Raw genomic sequence first — 19,364 nt, 5'->3', positions numbered from 1 at the left:
CACCCTAGTGCCCCTGTCAGGTAGGTACACATTTTGTTCTCTGAGCCCGCTGGGAAGTTTCGTACTTAAAATGTAAAATCAGAGTGTACCATATTCAATATTCGTAGGAACATTGTCCTAATAGCCCGTGAGGTTGAACCTCTGTGAGCACAGATAAGGGCGTTGGTTACAGGAAGTGGAAGACATCACTGGGAAGTACAGAGTGCTATTTGACTTTTTCAGCAGGAAGAATTCAGGCTGGGACTGCGAGGCTCTGTTGGTAGAGTGCTTGCCTGGCGTGCACAAAACCCTGACTTCAGATCCACACCAGCGCATCAGCTGGGCACGGTGGGTGCTTGTATTCCCAGCATCTGGGAGGTGGAGACAGGAGGATCTTAAGTTTAAAGTTATCTTTTAATAAATAAGGAGTGGGGCCCAACCTCGGGTACAGGAGGAGAAGAACTGAGATGCATGCTATATCTGACATGCATGAAGCCTGGACATATACTAAGTCACCAAAACGAACCATCCACTAAAAGACAAATGTTTTGTGCTGCTGCTTATGTGGACTTCCCCGAGAAAACAAAATCATGCAGACACACCCCAGGATAATGGTGACCAAGGCGGAGAAGTGACATTTTGGTTGTCAACTGGACATACCTGGGAAGAGGGAACCTCAAATGAGAACACTGATTTCATCTGATCGGCCTGGCGGGCATCTCTTTGATGGGGCAGGGCCCAGAGCGCTGTGAGCTGGCACGGGTCCAGGCACGTGAGTCTGTGCTGTATAAGAAAGGTAACCAGCTAGGAGCCTGGAGTAGGAAACCTGGACTAGCTTCCCTTGGTGGGCGGCTCGCTCTTGCTTCTTGCCTCTGTGCCTGCTGGAGTTCTGAGCTGACTTCCCTTAGTGAGGAGCTGTGATTGCCAAGGGAACCCTTTCTCTTCTAGTTACTTTTGGTTCCGGTGTTTATCCCAGCAACGGAGAATGAAGGCAGGCAGAGAAGTTTTTCTTTTTAATAGCTACCAAGAGTTAGAGTTGCTGTCTTTGCTGGCTTAATGGTTTACGGTTTGCAAAAGCAAACGAGTCCTGGTCATCCGTTGCAAAATCGCGTGAAGTCAGGCTTTTTAACGACGGAACTGCGCACTCACGGATGGTACTTTCGTGTTATGAATATTTGACTGCATTTTTATAGCAGACAGCCTCTTAACTTTGTAACCCAGATTGGCCTGCTCTCCTTCCTGCTGCTGCAGTTGCCAGTGATGGGATTACTGGCTGATCACATTTTACAAAGACAAGTATAAATTAAAAAGGGATGGGAATAGAGCTGCAGAGATGGAGAGGCAAAAAACATTTTAGCCTGAGCAGCTGAACTAGAACTCAGAAGGAACGGTGCTGTTGTTCACTAAAGCTCCCTCCCTTTCCCTTCGGGGGAGGGTACTGTGGCACCCGCGCAGGCGCCCCGCGATAACCGTCTCTGGCAACTCTGGCTGTACCTCTGCGCAGGCGGCCAATGAACACTCGCCTGTGGCCAAGCTCGCTCCTCCATTGGCTGCACCCCACCAACCGCGGTCCTCGCAGGTTCCCAAGCCGGGTTTAAAGGTGTCAGGCGCCTCGCTCTGTCATCCGCCCGCGCGCAGGTCCGCGGGGAGGGCGATCTGCCGACTGGCCCACCCCCCGGGTGTTAGTGGAGGGCGCCCCCGGTCGCCCCACAGCCCCCGCCCCAGATGTACTATGCGGTTTCCCAGGCGCGTGTGAACGCGGCTCCCGCGACCATGTTGCGGCCACAGCGCCCTGGAGACGTGCAGCTCGGGGCCTCACTGTACGAGCTGGTGGGTTACAGGCAGCCACCCATCTCCTCATCCTCCTCCTCCTCCTCCACCACCACCGCGTCCTTTCTCCCCAAGCCTGCGCGCGAGAAGCCCGAAGCTCCGCTCGCTGAGCCGCGGGGACCAGCGCCGGAGTCCGGGGCCACCCGAGCCGACGCCAAAGAGGAGCAGCAGCAGCAGCAGCTGCGGCGCAAGATCAACAGCCGCGAGCGGAAGCGCATGCAGGACCTGAACTTGGCCATGGACGCGCTGCGCGAAGTTATCCTGCCCTACTCGGCGGCGCACTGCCAGGGCGCGCCGGGCCGCAAGCTCTCCAAGATCGCCACGCTGCTGCTCGCCCGCAACTACATCCTCCTGCTGGGCAGCTCGCTGCAGGAGCTGCGCCGCGCTCTCGGCGACGGTGCGGGACCCGCCGCCCCGCGCCTGCTTCTTGCCGGCCTGCCTCTGCTGGCCGCCGCTCCGGGCTCTGTGCTGCTGACACCCGGCGCCATGGGGCCCCCAGAAACGCTGCGCCCCACCAAGTACCTGTCTCTAGCTCTCGACGAGCCACCGTGCGGCCAGTTCGCTCTCCCTGCTGGTGGCGCGGGCAGCCCCGGTCTCTGCTCGTGTGCGGTGTGCAAGTTCCCGCATCTGGTTCCCGCCGGCCTGGGCTTGGCAGCCGTGCAGGCTCAGTTCTCCAAGTGAGGGCTGGCTGGGCCCGGGGCGGGGCGCGACCTCAGCCAATCTTCCCGCGCCCTCCCGTCCTGGATCTAGGGAGAACTGGCCCCAGAAAGGAGGACATTTCCAGACTTCTCTCGCCCAGACGGCAGACTGTAGGGCGCCTTCTTCCCCGCCCCCACTCCTTGGCAATTAAAGTGACCCAAGCGGGTGTTCCAAGGAGCGGACGCAGTTGCTTGGGATTCTAGACGCATCTAGCCTGTTTAGAGCCAGAAGTCATCGCATCCCCACTATAGCTCACCCAGTGGCGGGGGTGACACCCCCCCACCCCCGCGGTCTCTTCTTGTATGCGTGAGCATCGCAGGGTCCGGGAGGATGGTAGGCGGCGGTGCTGTACAATGGGGTTGCCCTGGGTGCAGCGAAAGGCAGTCCCTGAACTTGGTGTCCTGGCATCCGCTAGCTCCCTGGCCTAAGAGGGGGCGTCCTTTCCTTGTCCAGGGCCTGAGCGCTCCCTTGCTCCCTCCAGCCAAGCCCAGGCGCATCTAGGAGGTCTAGAAAGCCCAGGCCACTGGTACAAAATCAAGGGTGTGGCAGATGGGCCGCTCTGGAAAGCCCAGAGTTTTCCGGGATGCCGTGCGAGTGCGCACGGTGACAGCGCCTCGGTCGTTGAGTGTGCGGAGTGGAGAAGTTCGTATGGCTTCACAGTTCTCTTTTCAGGCTCGCACGCCCAGGTGTTTTGTTGCAGTTTACATTTCTTAAAACCTGAAAATCTACATAGTCTCCGCTTCCCTAAAGGTAGCTTAACCAACATTTGAGCTTGCTTGAAAACAAAATTCCAACCACGTCGGTGTTCGGACTTACTAAAATAGGTAGCAAGGCACGTCGTAGTGCAGGCTTATTAATTAATGATCTCATCGAAGTAAGCAGAGGTGGGCGAGGATCCCAAACCGCCCGTGGCTGGACAAACCCAGCTGCGCTGTAGGCGGGAAGGTGCTGGCGCTTCGCGGGCTGGTCGTTAACCACTGAAGAACTCCGTGGACGCGTGCACGAGTAGGTGCCGCGTCTTGGTTTGTGATTAGCGTTAGGAAATTACCCAAGATTACTGCAGAATCTTCACCAGCTTGCTTTGATTTTTTTTTTTAAATGTTGGAAGTTTTAGGTTGTCGACAGCCGAATTTAACTGGCATTTTATTTGACGTCTAACTCTGTCCCCCCTGAACTGTACAGAAACCACAAAAATAAAAGGTCAACAGTCGCATGTTTACGTTTTTCATCTGTTTGTTAAATAAAAATGTCCTTGCGCCCTGCTAGAGTCATGACATGAGAGTGAAGTCACAATGACTTGGTATCCACATTTTAAAATTTGGATTCTTGTGAGATAATCCAGTGGAGAGGCGACTGTGGTTCAAATTCAGGCATCAGTTGGACATGGGAAGGGCTGGCTGAGCTGTTCAGAGGGGCGGGCGAGGAAAAATTCAAGAGCCTGGGGTTTGAAACTCAGGAGATAGGGGCTCCTTTAAACATATCTTCTTCCCAGAGATATTCCCAGATGAATTAAGCCATACATTATTATACTTTATTTCAACATTTTCTTTGGAAATATATTTTTCTGTTGTGTAGTAAACAGAATCATAAACATATATGAGGCCCCCTTCCATCTGCAGGAAGTTGGTTATTTTTAAGTAGAATTGTCTCCATGACACAATAAAACACTGGATGTAATTTGATTCCAACTGAGGAAAACTTCGGGGTCCATCGAGTTGATTTTAAGAATTTGGGGGTGCTATAAATCAAGATTGGAGGTGTACACCTGGCAGGAGGTTATCCTTAAATTCAAGGCTAGCCTGGGATCCATGAGTCTCTTCCTCAAGAGAAGAAAGAAAATTTTAAAATTGGGATGTTGATTTGTTAACATGCAAGCTCCGTTTAAATGCCCCCTTCCCTGCCGCTCTGCCCCTTCCCCTGTCCCTCTCTCCCTTAGCTGAGGGAAGTTCCAGGAAACCGAGATTAAGTGGTTTGAGGCTAAATGCCCAAGCTTGCCTGGAGCAGCATTGAGAGCAGAGAACATTTGCTTTGAGAACACCGGGAGAAGGGGCTGGGACCACAGAACTGCTGCTGCCTCTGCTGGCAGTTCTTGTCCTGAGGGAACCCAGACTCACAAAAGAGAGAGAGAGTAGCTCTGAATACCAGGAACACAAGGGGCCCTGGGGCTCACCTCCTGATTCTGCCACTGGGGATTGATTTAAATTTTAGGAATTTTTGTTGTTGTTGCTTTTGTTTTTGCTAGGTTGTTGTTTGTTTTTTGTTTGTTTTTCTTACCTCACAACCTGATGAGGGGCCCCGAAGAGAAAACAACCAGCTATTCAACCTGAAAAAAGCACAGGACCAGCTGCTAGATGAGGAACACCTTTTCCAGTTCCACTTCCGGCACTGAGTTTCCACTGTCATTTGAGGGTCACCTCTAAGAGCGAGCTTACAGAGCAGAAACAGTCATGGCTATAAGCACTACCTCATCTCCTCTTCCTGTTGTAAATAGGACAAGCCCCCATGCCTTATTGGAAAACTCACAGTATTGTATGATTTCAAACAGAAAAGTAAAGCCTTGCATTGCCAAAGATCATGAGTGACTTCAACAAGGATACGATGTTGGTTTGGGGTGACACCTTTGTGGCTTCTATTTTTGTGATGAAACACCATGACCAAAAGCAACGTGGGGAGGAAAGGGTTTATTCATCTTAGGACTCTCAGGTCACACTCCATCACCGAGGGAAGTCAGGGCAAGAACTCCGTAGGAACCAAAGCAGAGGCCACAGAGGAAGGCTACTTACTAACTTCCCCCCTCCACTTGCAGCCTCATTTCTTATGCTATCCAGGCCCCACCCACAGTGATGGTGATCATCCCCCATCAATCTTTAATCAAGAAAATGTATGGTTTTGTTCACAGACCAGTCTTGAGAGAGCATTTCTCAATTAAGGTTCTCTTTTCTCAAATGATGCTAACTTGTATCAAATTGACATCATCATCATCATCATCATCATCATCATCATCATCATCATAAACAGTTAACAACAAACAGTGCAGGATGCTATCAAAATCTTTACATTTTGCACCTGCGCAGAACATCTTAGCAGCCATGTGCCAAGCACAGTTACTAGGACAACACCTTGTTGCTTCAGGTTCTAAGCTGGCTCAGGAGCCCACTGGATAACTCAGAGGTCATCATATACAGAAGAGTATATAAAAAATACATATACAGAGGAGTTCGAAGGTGAGTCTCCTAGAAGCCCTCTGGCAGTATACCCTTTACACTTACGCGATACTTTATAGAGCGGAGTGACCTTTGAATTCTCCATTGTTCTGTCTTGTCAGCCATGTCTTATTGAATTCCCACTTCCCTTGATTTCAGATGGAGTGGTCTCAGGCAACAGTTTAAGCTAGGCTTTGAAGGGATAAGAAAGGGAGGGTGGGTGTTAGACAGGGTCTTTGAGACAGAAAAGCAACATGTGGGTTGGTGCCTAGAGAAAGGCCCCTGTAGCCAGACCTAGATCGGTGTGCAATCCCAGCAGCTCTAGAGAACAGAATTGGAGCAGGGAAAACTCACAGAAAAGTCTTGTATATTGATGTAGAGTCTCTCTGATGAACCCAGAGCTCACTAGTCCAGCTATGCTGACCTGGGGTCACCTCTTCTTGCCTCTTAAATGAGTGTTGGGGTTACAGGTAGGTTTCCATGCCGCCCACCTGGCTTTTATGGGGTGCCTGACCTACAGACCAGGGTCTTCTGACAGCAAGTACTCATCCTCTGTGTGTGTGTTTTTTCCATCCCAAGCTTAACGGAGTATCTTGTTGTTTTAGAATTATTTATTGATAAAATTTGTTTAATCTTTATTTTTTATTTATGAGTATGAGTGCTTGCCTGCACATATGTCTGTACAGCACATTCACACAGTGCCCTTGAGAACAAGAAAAGGGCATTATATCCCTGGGACTAGAGTTACACACAGTTATGAGCTGCCATGTGGTTGCTGGGAATTGAATCTGGTCAGTGCTCTTAACCTCTAAGCCATCTCTTTGGCTCTAGATTTAAAAAAAAAAGAATGGTGTGTATGTGTGTGTACCTACATTCAGAGTCCCATGATGACCAGAGATATTGGATTCCCTTGAGGTTGGTGAGGTTATTAGCCACCCCAGGTGGGTGCTAGGATTTGAACCTGGGAACTCTGTAAGTGAAGCACACATTCTTAACCTCCGAGCTATCTCTCTGGCCTCTCGTGGGTTGGCATTTTCCCCTCCCTTTCAATCTTTACTGATTGCCCACATACACAGGTGAGGCTGGAAACCACTGCTTAGAACTGCATTTTGTTCCTCAAGAGCCTAGAACATTCCGAGGTTGGTCATGGAAGCCAGCTGGAGGAAGGGCTTTCGTTCATCCACACTAGGTTATTTTATGGACAGAACAGGTGATATTTGGAAAGAGTTAAGTGGAAGCTCTGACCCACCAAGGCAGACAGGAATAGCATACATCCTTCAACAAGCACGTTCTTGCTTCTTCATAGACTTTCTGGCTTCTACACAATCAGTAGTCACTAAAGTTACCCACATTCATGGAAGAAGATCATAAAGCAACAGCTTCAACAGGATTTGATTTCCAATAAGCAGAATTTAGTAGTAGGGAGGCCATTTGATATTACTGTTTATAAAAAGATTCCAGGGTTGGGAGTGTAGCTCAGAGGTAGAGTTCTTGCCTAGCACAGGTAAGACCCTGAGTTCAATTCCCAGCACAGAAGGAAAGGAGAAAGGCAGGGTTTATTTTACAAAATACAAGGCTTGAAAATAGAATACCAAAGTATTCCTTGAGGTTACCGACATTACTATTACTGCACATATGGAGGTTGCTGGCAAGTTTTTGTCAAATTGACATATACCCAAATAATAGCAAAGAGGGAACCCCAAGGGAGGGACTGTCTTCACTAGTTGCCTTCACTAGTTGGCTTGTGGGCATTCTGATTGTTTATTGACATAGGAGGACACATCCCTCCGCGGGCAGTGGGGGTTGTGCTGTGTAAGAAAGGTGGAGCAGTTTCTCCAAGGTTCCTGCTTATGGCTCCTGCCTTGAGCTCCTGCCCTGGTTTTCCCTAGAACCCAAATGAAGCATTCCCTCTCCCCCTCTGCTTTTGGTCAGTGTTTTAGTGTAGCCACAGAGATTCTAACTAGAGCAGACATGTCGAGATTAGTTTTTAAAGCAGCCCTGTCCACCATCTTAAGCTAACCCAAGGAGAAAATTGAACCATCTGAAAATCAAGGTGTTCTTTCTGTCCCTGTGCAATTAACCCTTTCGGTTTGGAAACTTCTTCACTTTCCACTGCTGTATCATATCAACCCAGGATAACCAGCGCGAGGGTCTCAAGGCCAGAGACACTGGAAATCTTTGGGGAGGTTGGTTGACAGTAGAAGTGGGGTACCCTTCTCCTTTATGCTTAGTTTCCCCACTGACCTCAGAAGATGACATGGGAATATGAGCCACAGCCCAGGTCAAAGGATACAAGTGTCAGTCTACTCTCTGAACCCTATAGAATGCCTCAAGCATGAGGACCCACAAACCACCTGCTCTCCTCTCCCCTACTGACTAAAGTCACAGGTGGTCAAGAGCTGGTGCCTGTTCCCAGCGAGGCAAAAGTTTCTCCCTCCATTTTTTCCAGGTGGGAGAGGAAAAGGGGACCCAGGTGGGAGGAGAGGCTCCCATCCTGGGCTGTTCTTCATTCTCTGGAGTATCTTTTGAAAGAATCAGCTCTGGACTCCAAGACCAACTTCTGAGCACAGGTGATTTATTTGCCCCAGAGGGCCAGAGGGCAGGGAATAAGAGACAAAGACAGGAGTCAGAGAATGAGGGAGAAGGGGGGGGGCGGGAATAAAGGGAGAAGGGCAGGGTGTTTGTTCCCTAGGGATAAAGGACTGCCTCTGGATATAGAGGAGACAGTTGTGGCCATAGACAAATGACATTTTTTTTAAGGTAAGGAAGAAAACCCCATGTTAGGATAAGGTGTTTAATTTTAATTGGGCATGTTAATTAGGTGAGCCAAAGTGGACTTTTGATTCCTGGACTTCAATACTTTGAATGCTGGACCTTGGTAGTCAGCCTCAGGAGGAGGAAGAGGCCAAACGCGGGAAGAGACCTTGGGGACTAGCTTCAAGAGTATAAACTAATGGTTTTAGCAAGATAGAGAAATGGGGAGAAGGGTAAGGCCTGGCAGAGCTGTTTGCCAGGTCCTGGGTGGCTAGAGTTCCTTCATCTGTGACTGCTGACCTTTTCCAGCCTCTCCATGCAGACCTTGGTTTGGCCCCGTGAGTGGTTTCCATGACACAGCCTCAGGGCCAATTCCTTGCTAGCCAACCTGGTTGCAGTTGAATCACCTGGACTTTCTGTGACAGCCTTGCTCCTGGTCCCCAGGGAGACCCAGATTAGTGACAGGGAGTGGCAAGCCCTGGGAGAGGCTCTGATGGTACATGTTTGTCATCGAGGCTTCAGAAAGCAGCTCCAGGAAGCAGCAGACAGCTGGCAGCCAGGGCAACAGGGACGGGGGCAAGCAGCTTTGGGGGCACAGGGCAAGGACTTATCTTCAATGGCTCCCTCTCTGGGTTTCCATTGTGCTGAGCAAGATGGGGACCATTTTCTCAGCACAGACTTGCTGTGTGTTTCTCCAAGAGTCTCCTCCATAGCAGGAAGCCCTGGCTACATCCAACCATTCAGGAACACAGGCCAGATATACCTGCTGCTACCCTGGACCCTGGACCTGGCCCGCAAGTCACAGGTAAGTGAGGAGGCCCAGGAAGAAGTTTAGCTCAGGGGTGCAAGAAAGACTAGTGGGTCCCCAGAGCCGCTAGGCAATGTGGGTAACTTTAAATTCTACAACTGAGAGACTTCAAAGTAGCAAGATTGAAAAGACTCATCTTCCAGTTCAGAAAGAAAGAGAGAAGTGGAAGAAAGCAGGAAGAGGGAAAGGGAAGGGAGGGAAGGAGGGAGGGAGGGAAGAAGGAGGGAGGGAGGCCTCGGCTCACTCCAAGATGAGCAGACAGGGAGGAAGAAGCTAAAGGCTGAGTAGGAATGGCTGATTGGCACCCGCTGCTGACAAATATAGCGGTGCCATGAGCTGTGTTTACTGAGCACCAGGAATCTTCTCAGCAGTTACACACTTCACCTCACTTTGTGTTTGTGTTACCCTCACGTGTCAGGTGAACAGGACAGAGAGAAAGGTTGCTGAGGCTCACCAGGGGATTTCTAGAAGACTGGGGGGGGGAGGCACGGTTTGTTGTTATTCTGCACTCACAATAGTGTGGAAGAGATCTCCTTTACCCTCCTTCTCCTCAGCTTTTGGGACAAGGTGGTAGCATCCCTCATATTACCCCAGGCCTGGCTGTGATCACTCTTACAAAGTTTTAATCACTGTAACCGCTGAGATTCCCAGGAGGCCCAGGAGGCCACCTGTGGTCTGTGCTCATGCCTCTCTCCAGAGGTCGCAAGGTGTCATTTCAAGTCATTTTGCTTTTTAGCATTTTCAAGGGGTAGAAGGTCACTATGCTTTTTAAGTTTCACTTCCCATGCCTCCCAGTCTGGGGCGGGGCTGGGAGGAAGAATGGTTGACTTGGGAGTGCAAATAGAATGGACAGTGGACATGCATTCTCTGCTCCTTTGAAGACACATATTCCTGACCCTACAAAGGCCTCTGAGCAGCGGTTCTCAACCCGTGGGACACTACCGGCCTCGAGGGTTGAACGACCCTTTCATGGGGATCGCCTAAGAGCATCAAAAAACACAGATAGTTACATTACCATTCACAACAGTAGCAAACGTACAGTTATGAAGTAGCAATGAAATAATGTTGTGGTTGGAGGTCAGCAGGATGTGAGGAACTGTATGAAAGGGTCCAAGCGTTAGGAAGGTTGAGAACTGCTAGCCTAAGGTAAGGAGCCAAACACGAAATGGGGTTCTCAGGAGGAGATCAGTAGATGTGTCCAACCACATCCTTAAAAATCACATCGAGCAGATGACTATCAGTAAAGACGGTCTGATTGGGTGTTATTTTTGTCTACCCTGACTACCGATCAAAAGGACGTTGTGTTGTCTTGTCTGCCGGCTCCTGGTGGGCTTAGTCGTGGGACCCTGCTGCCCTGGGAGCTGCACATTGGGCAGAAGGAATAGTGAGAGACCCTCTGGCTGGCCCAGAGGGAGAAACGTCAATCAGGCACTTCAGCCTGAACTCACAGACCATGCATTCACCAGTGTTGGCAATGGTTTGTGTAAGAGATTGAGATGGCCCAGGAAGATGCCTTTTGCCTTTTGTCTTCATGATAACATACTGTAAAGCAGATAGAGACATGTCAGTGGTCAATCACAAACTATTCCCGTAGAGGGTTTGAGGAAAGTTGTGCCTAGTGGGAGAACCAGATGGTACTTAAGACAGAGGTAGGAAGCTTTGTGGGTTTCCGCATGCCTTCACATTTTCTGCCTCAAGAACCTATGGTTGTTTCTGAGCACCGCTGGACGCCATATCTATCTCCAACGCTCCTTCTCGCCGTCTCCCTCCTCCACCTTGCTGTGCTGAGCATGCCTTGGTGGCCGAGCATGGGGGATCTTACTTCCTTTCTGCCAAGTGATCTCAGACAGGTTACTGAACACTGGGAACTCACCTGCTGTTCCGGGTGGGGATCCTGACAGGACCCAGCTCAGCGCTTGCTGCAGCTGCTTGTCACAACACACGGATTTTTTTCCCATTAGACAGAATTGAATCATCTGCATGGCTCTATGTGTTGTGATGATCAGTTGCTAAGGGACAGTGTGTGCTCTGCATTTGCATCTTTTCTTGCACATGAGTAGGGCCCATGTTAGGACTCAAGGGTGCCCAGCAAAAATCCATTCAGACAAATGAGTGTATGAAGACCAACTGGGTTGTTTGAGGGTTCTCTCAGAAAATCCTTGTGAGGCTCTGCCCTGTTCTCCGGGATTCCTCCTGATCTTATCTGAAGCCAAGTGTTTCTCTGAGGTGGCTAGAGATAGACTGTAGGATCCCCTCCTCCTTTTGGTGACAGCACCTCCTCCTCCTCCTCCTCCTCCTCCTCCCCCTCCTCCTCTGGGTGGGCTCAAAAACAATAGGTTCTTCAGAAGCCATCTGTTTGGCTACAAGCTGATCCTATGTCATTCTCCACCAGCAGAGCTCAGGACAGCACCAAACAGTCTCTACCGGTTTGTGGCAAGTGACACAAACACCAGGCGGGTGGCTGAAATCATTGCCTGAGTCATCTGCACATGGAGGGTGAATGGGAGCCAGTCAGCTCAGGAGAATTCTGGCTGAGGGAGCTAGGGCTCATCCTGCCAGCGAGTCTGGGCAGCCCCACTCAAGGGCCATGCCTTTGGTCAGCTCTCAGGAAGGGTCCCACACTTGGCACCAGCACAGTGCTATCTCAAAGCAGGGGTGAGGTCACAGAAGTACAATGAGTAGAACTCAACATGGGCTCCTCCACAGAACAAAGGAGGAAAGGGAAGGCAAGGTGGAGAGAGGGATGTGCTGGCTTCAGACCTGGGGTCAGGCCTGGCCTCCGTGGTCTCCCAGGATCCCTCCATCCCTCCCTGGCACACCCTGCCCCCAACCATGAGCTCTCCAGCCCAGGGGCTGGGCTGCCCTTCCCCCAGAGACTCTTCTGTATATAATCCAGACATTTTGAAAACATCATTAACATCCTCTCCCTCTTTCTCTTCCTCTTTCTGTGCATGCTTTCTCTCTCTCTTTCCCCTCTCTGCCTCCCTTCCCTCCTTCCTTGGGGCCAGTGAACTCACCTGTCTAAGAGCAGCTTCCCAGTAAACCTGGAGAATGTGTGTGTGTGTGTGTGTGAATCATTAATTTGTATTGAGTTGGATCATCTCACAGACAGAGAAATAACTTATCAGGATGGAAGGGTGAAGGGGACAAGAAGAAGGAAGGACTTCAACATGGAAATACTAAGTCACTGGGAGTTGGGTGGTGGCTCAGTGGGTAGGAATGTTCGCTATTCGAACACAAGGATGTGACGTTGTATCCCCAGCATCCCCCCAAAAGCAAGGCCTGGCCATGTGTTACTGTACTTGGTAGGTGGGGACAGGCAGATGCTGAGAGTTTGCCACCTACCCAAGCCTAGCCAACATCAAGGCTCAGGCTAAGTGACACCTGATCTCAAGAAAGTATGGTGAACAATGATGGAGGAAGATGCCCAGTCCTCCGGCTTTTAGCTATGCGCCCACATATCCAGCGCACACATGTACCCATACTGCATGCAGACCACAGGTTTTATTTTGATTTTATTATATATTTTATATATGTTTTAAAACAGCCAAATCTAGTAGAGGAGGAAGAGAAGGTAGAAATAAGGGAAGTAAAGAAATATGTCACAAAACGTTTTTTTTAAAGCATGAAGGCTTTTGTTTTGTTTTGTTTTAAGATTTATTTATAAAGTACACTGTAGCTGTCTTCAGACACACCAGAAAAGTGCGTGAGATCTCATTCCAGATGGTTGTGAGCCACCATGACGTTGCTGGGAATTGAACTCAGAACCTCTGGAAGAGCAGTCACTGCTCTTACCCTGCTGAGCCATCTCTCCAGACCCACAAAACTTTTAATAGAAAAATTACCAGAAGGAAAAAGGTAGCCAGTCTCTGTTTTGCTCAGCACCCCTCCCCACTCAGGGGGAGTTCAATGGCTGGAACTCAACGTGAGTTTCAGCAGAAGTTGCCTCCACAGAACCCCCAACCAAAGGCCTTTCTAGAAGCGTTCTCCCACTGGTTAAATCCCCAACCCCTTGAGTTTAATAGTTATGTTTTGGTTCAAACTCAGGAATTAAGTGCCCATTTCACCCTGGCAAACAGAGTGGAGTCAGAAAAGCACTGTGCTGAGTTAAATGTTCCCAGAGGCACACAGTTGGATGAGACCTGCTTATTTGAGTGTTAGTCAGAAACCAGGACATGGGTTAGGGAGTGTAATATTTCTTTGGGTACAAAATGGAAGAGACCTCCTCCAAAGTCACTTGTCATAACAAAGAATATTTTATGGTGTTTAAAATAAAAATTGGCATAAATGTATGTATGGGGAAAATATCAGACATTTCATATAGACAGTTCTGGTTTTCTCCAAGACTCCTCCAGGGACTTAACTGAAGGCAAGTCCCCCAACCTGCCTTTCCAGTTTACCAAGGTCATTGCCAAGTCACCCATGAGGCCACTGCCTTCCCACTTGGCCCTCTCCAACTTTGGCCATGTGGAACTGGATTTCTGGAGGCTAAAAGTAGCTTAGACAAAAGAGTGAGGCCCTGGTCAAGTTCAGATACCAGCAGATATTGTCCTTGCAGTATGGTGGCCAAACAGTGTGGCTCCAGAGGCGGTAAAGGCATTGAGCAGGTGATTAGAGCTCCCAGAACACTGTTACTGTGGATGTGCAGCTGGGAGCTAGCCCTTCCACTCAACCCCGTAGCAAGGCTACAATGTAGCAGTCCTCTGCTCTTTGATCATCCTGCCTAGCACAGGCTACAATGTAGCAGTCCTCTGCTCTTTGATCATCCTGCCTAGCACAGGCTACAATGTAGCAGTCCTCTGCTCTTTGATCATCTACCTAGCACAGGCTACAGTGTAGCCGTCTTCTGCCCTTCCGCTTTAGCACAGACTACAATGTAGCAGTTCTCCATCAAGGAAACCGCAAATCCCCTCACTTTCAGCTAGTTCTTTTGGAGATCCACCTGGAGGGCCTTCTTGAGCAATGTGGGGCCCAGTTATTCTCTCTGCATGCTCCTCTTTAAAAGCTCTGATCTGGAGGCAACAGAGATTCCCAATGCCATCAAGCATTTCTATGGAACCACTGTTTAGCACCAGGTATCTGTTATTTATTAGAGGGCCCATTAAACTCTTCCTTCTTGCCTCCATTCCTAGACAGTGAGGGATCACCTGGGTCTGTGACGGGAAGCAGGGTGAGGCTGGGAGGTTTTCCAGCATTTGAAATTTATTGAAATTTAGACTAGGGAGCACTGAGAGCCGACCCTGTCTCCCTGAGGTTGGGTGAAATAAGAGAGTTTTGTTTTCCTCCAGCAGTGCCTCTGATATCTCAGGGAGATGTGCCACCGGATGGGGAGCAAAGAGCCGGTACTTAGTGGGGCCATCTTCTGAAAGTTTCTGGAATGTGTTAATTGCTCTGCTCAGATTTTTAAACTACTCTGTGAAAACAGCTTTTGATGGGCTTTTTTAAAAGGCCTGCCTGGACTGGAGAGATGGCTCCAGCTTTAACAGCACATGATGGCCTTCTGGAGGACATGAGTTCAATTCCCAGTACTCATATCAGTAGTTTAGGCTTCCAACCCCCCAAATTCCAGCTCCAGAGTATCTGACACTTCTGTTCTCTGATGACACCTGCACTCATGTGCACACACCCACACAGAGATACATACTCCTAAAAATAATAAGAGTAAATAAATAATAATCAACAACAAAAAGGCATACGTGGTGTGAGAGTCTAGCAACAATTCAGACTCTGAGCTGCCTCCCCCTGGAAATGCTTTGTGCCCTTTCCAAGAAAAGATGCTTATAAGCTTGTTTTTAAAAGTTTCATTTTTTTTGGTTTCATTTTGATTTTTACATTCACTTAGTGTGTGTGTGTATGTGTGTGCGCACATGTGCATGTGTGTCTAGGGTATGTAGGCTAGAGCACGCATGCGGAGGTCAGAGGACAGCTGGCTGGAGTCAGTTCTCTCCTTCCGCCATGTGGGTTCCCGTGGAGCCCACCCAGGTTGCCAGGCTCGGCAGCAAGTACCTTGACCCGCTAGGCCCTGTGCTGGCTTCATCTTAGGTGTGCACTTCAATACATACAATCTTCAAAGAACTTATGAGGACTTATAAATTATACCTGGACAGTGTAGGTCAAGCACCTTGTAGGACCCTTGGTGATTGGGAAATGTCACTCACAAGCTGGGACCTGGCCCCACCCTCCTCAGCCTCACAGGCAGAGCCCAGTGGCCAGCTGGGCTGGGAGGGCCAGATGCTGGGTTTGGGATCCGTTGCTGAAGGAAACAGCGCAAGTCCCAAAGATGGCTTTTTAATTTACTTTAATTTTATCTTTTGGGACAGGGTCTCATGCACCCCAAGGACTGTGACCTGGTCCTCCTGCCTGCTCCTCGCATGCACACCATGCCTGGTTGGTGCAGAGCTGCAGGTTGAATGCATGTTACAAAAGCACTTTACAAATTGAGTACAGCCCTGCCTGGCCACTAAGAGTGGGCTTTTTTTTTTTTTTTTTTTCAGAAATGCCTTCATTGTTGTTTGAGCATTTAAAAGGATTAATTTTATTCATTGAAAGTAAATTAGACTCTTTCAAAACAAAAATGAAAAAGAAAAAAGACAGAAACCGTGTATAACTTTGATACTACACAGGGCCCTTGTGAACACCTATCATTGTCCAGTCTCTTCCTCATCTGTGTAAAGATGCAGTGAATTAAATACAACCAGCCCTCCACAGTCATAGATCCCACACTCACCAGTTCAGCCAAACCCAGATACAGGATGCTTCAGATTGCATCTATGTTAAACACAAGGGAATGCCCTTGTAACTATTCACAAACAACACAGCAGTACCACAACTAGACCCATAAATTTAAGGGTTAGGCCTTCCAAGTCACCCAGAGATGGCTCCAGAGCGTGGAGATTGTTGCTAGGTTACACGCAGACACTGAGCATCAAGTATGAAGGACTAGGCATCTGGGCACCCGGTATCTTGCTCCCAACAGAATCTGAGTATCTATTCCTTGATTTATTCATTTTCGTGGTATGTGACGGTGGTTTTCCACCACATGTGAGCCTGGTGCCCACAGGAGTCGGAAAAGGGAAGCAAATTTCTTAGAGCTGGGGTTACAGTTATGAGACAGCATATGACTCCTTGGAATAAAACCCAGGTCCTCTATAAGAGCAGCCAGTGCTCTTACCTGCTAAGCTGTCTCTCCAGTCCTTCCTTTCCCTTCTCCCCCAAAATATCCATGCTCATGTTCTCTGAAGCATATTCATCAATATCTATACCTACGAGAAGGGATCTTAATTGACTTGGTTTGATTTTATTTAACGTTTGGGTTTGTGATTTTTCCCTGCCGATAGGAGAGAAAAGCAATACCTGCTGCTCACAACCCGCAACAAGAGGATGGTATGAAGTTCATCCTAAGCCATTCTCCAAATATTATCATGCGCCATTGTCCAGTAGGGAGGATGGTGCTACAGGACACTTGGAATCCAGCCCATCCACATGGAGTGTGCTGTAGGTGTGGAACACACCTGTTCTGTCATTAAGAATTTTGTTATTATGTATTATGTGTGTGTATTACATATGTGTAACAGAGGATAGATACAATGTAGTACTAAAATTAACTTTGCCCATTTCTTTTATCTTTTAGTATGTCCATGATAAAAATTTAGAATTACACGTGTAACTTGAAGAGTACTGGCCAGCTCTCCCTAAGCTATCTATGCCGGCGTAGAAATGCATTTTCTTCCGGCAGTGTTCTCTTTCTCTCTCCCCTCCCCCTCTTTTAACTCCAGTCAGTATAATCTGCACAGGTGACCTTTTATTTCCTTCACATATTAGATATCTTGGGCTCCTCAGTACATCTGCCAGAGGCATGCTGGGAAAACACTCTCTGAGGGAAAAACAAAGCTCCAATTGGTAACATAAATATTTCTACTCTGGGCATTTCAGAAGCCAGTGTAGTGTGTGAAGCTGGCGTCCTGGCCAGCATAGCATTGATTTGAGGACACTTTTCCTCTTTGGGCAACTCCTGGCCACATGACCATCACGGTCACCCTGACAACTCAAGTTCAAGATTCAGTTTCGGGGACTCTGACTGGTAGGGGTATTATCACCTGTGGCCACAGCAGACTCAAGTGTCACTGGCGTGGAGATGAATGCTTGCCATGGGGGTGATAATCCAAACTACAATCCAGTGATAGACTCCAGGTGGGATGGCAACTGGGATCCAGCAGTGATGGTAATACTGATGGTGTCTAACGTGACTTTTCCAGAAGCAGGATTTGATTTGTCTCTGCTCCCTCTGAGACCAGTTCTCCATCTCCTTGATTTGATGAGTTCATCAATCCTTCCTCCATTAATTTCCTTTCTGCCAGCTGAACTAGAGTGAAGGACCACGCTAAATATTCACCTCTGTCGGGTGGGTTGTTGAATACATCCAAGTATGGGACTCTCCCCACCCAGCAGCCCCTGTAGGTGAGAGAGTAAGTCTCAAAGAAGAGGCCATCTATAGGCCTTACAAATGGGGACTGTTAAAGTTGAAAGCAGAGACTCACATATGTTTGGCTGCAAGTCTGTGGTAGCTCTGTTCCCAGAGGTCAGAGTTAGGACTGCCTGCTGTATGTGGTTATAATGGAGTGTTGATCAACCTTAAAACTGAAGAGTTAATAGAGAAGACCATAAGGACCTCCAGTGAGACAAGGAAAGATTCTCACTATCACACACTGTGTGTTTCTATTTGTATAAGAGAGCCAGCGAAGACAGATCTAGAGACAGCCAGTGGAGCAGTGCCTGCTGGGAGCTGGGGAAGAGGAACTGAGGAGCTGCCCTCCCCCAGCTTCAGTGCTGTGAGATGAGAATATTAAGGTGGGTGGTGGTGACAGGGACTCTGCCATCTGCACCTTCTCGGTGCCACCGAGTTGCCCATTCAGACAGTGGTGGCAGTGGTAAGGTTCTGCAAAACTTACAATAAACCAGTCTGAGGAAGCTTTGCAGCAGCAAGAGTCAGGTCTGCCTTCCAAATGAACCTACAATGTCATTCCTTTGACGCAGTGATTGTGAAAGTCATGATTTCTTTTTAAGTCCGTTGACTATTAGTACCCTGACCAGAGTCAGCCTTGACCAGTCACTACACACATTTGTAACAGTGTCTCATTTGAAAAGGGGATTTAATTTTTTTAATTCTGCAGAGGGATTTTGTAACATTAAATGCCCCCCCCCCTTATCCTCTGTTTAAGACAATACCAAAGCTTTTGATTACAGTATTATTTCATATGTAAATTGTATACTCAGAAAGTATGGCTTTTGAAAAATAAAAGATTATAAAATAATTAAAATTTAAGAGTAATCACCACACAAGGGTTACTAAAATATCTTTTAGCATGTTGGAAAAAGGTACACCAAGAAATTTCTTTTTGACAGCTCTAAATATATAAATGTATAACATTACTAATAGTTTGGCAGTTGAATCTCTCTAAATTGATAATATTAATCAACTATGCTAAAGAAAAAATTTTAAAGAAAAATTACTTCTTTCAGTTCTCTGTACAAGATTGTATTTTACAAATTCTTTGTCACCTTATATTCTAAAAATAGCAACCAAAAATCTCAGCAACAGTTGGAATTAGTAAAGCAAAGGAAAAAAATTAAAAGATGGTAAGTTTCACATTATAGATATTTTACCAACATAAAAATAATTTAAACAAATCAGACACATCTAGCTTTTTAGTCCCAAAGAGGTTCTGTTGGGATGGAATCCCGGCTTAAATACAGTTTTGAAACCATACAACAGAGGCTCTATCCTTGATAGTGACTGTGAAAGTGCAGACCCGTGAATTCAAGAATGCTTAATTTCAAAACTTACATCTAAGACACTCTACCATAGCGGTTCTCAACTTTCCAACTGCTTTGACCCTTTAATACAGTTTCTCCGTGTTGTAGTGACCTCCCTTCCCAACCATAAAATTATTTTTGTTGGTTGTTTGCAACTGTAATTTTGCTACCGTTATGAATTGTAATATAAATATCTGTGTTTTCAGATGATCCTCAGCAACCTCTGTGGAGGGGGCTGTAACCCACAGGTTGAGAAACGCTGCTCTGTGCCCCCTTGG

The 19,364-nt window shown here is 48.0% G+C and overlaps 1 protein-coding gene across 1 annotated transcript; it reads left to right on the top strand.

Moving 5' to 3' along the window:
* The first annotated feature begins 1,704 nt into the window (after positions 1-1,704).
* Olig1 (oligodendrocyte transcription factor 1) lies at positions 1,705-2,490 on the top strand. The gene has a single exon (XM_052159262.1). The coding sequence runs from the start codon at positions 1,705-1,707 to the stop codon at positions 2,488-2,490; it is 786 nt and encodes a 261-aa protein (XP_052015222.1).
* The last annotated feature ends 16,874 nt before the right edge of the window (positions 2,491-19,364 follow it).

Source organism: Apodemus sylvaticus, chromosome 15 (assembly GCF_947179515.1).
Source record: "Apodemus sylvaticus chromosome 15, mApoSyl1.1, whole genome shotgun sequence".
Classification (NCBI taxonomy): domain Eukaryota; kingdom Metazoa; phylum Chordata; class Mammalia; order Rodentia; family Muridae; genus Apodemus; species Apodemus sylvaticus.
Note: the sequence above shows the minus strand (reverse complement) of the source record. Positions and strands in the feature narration are given on the sequence as shown.

Coding starts and splice junctions, on each gene's coding strand:
- Olig1 (XM_052159262.1), top strand. CDS start 1,705: ATGTACTATGCGGTTTCCCAGGCGCGTGTGAACGCGGCTCCCGCGACC.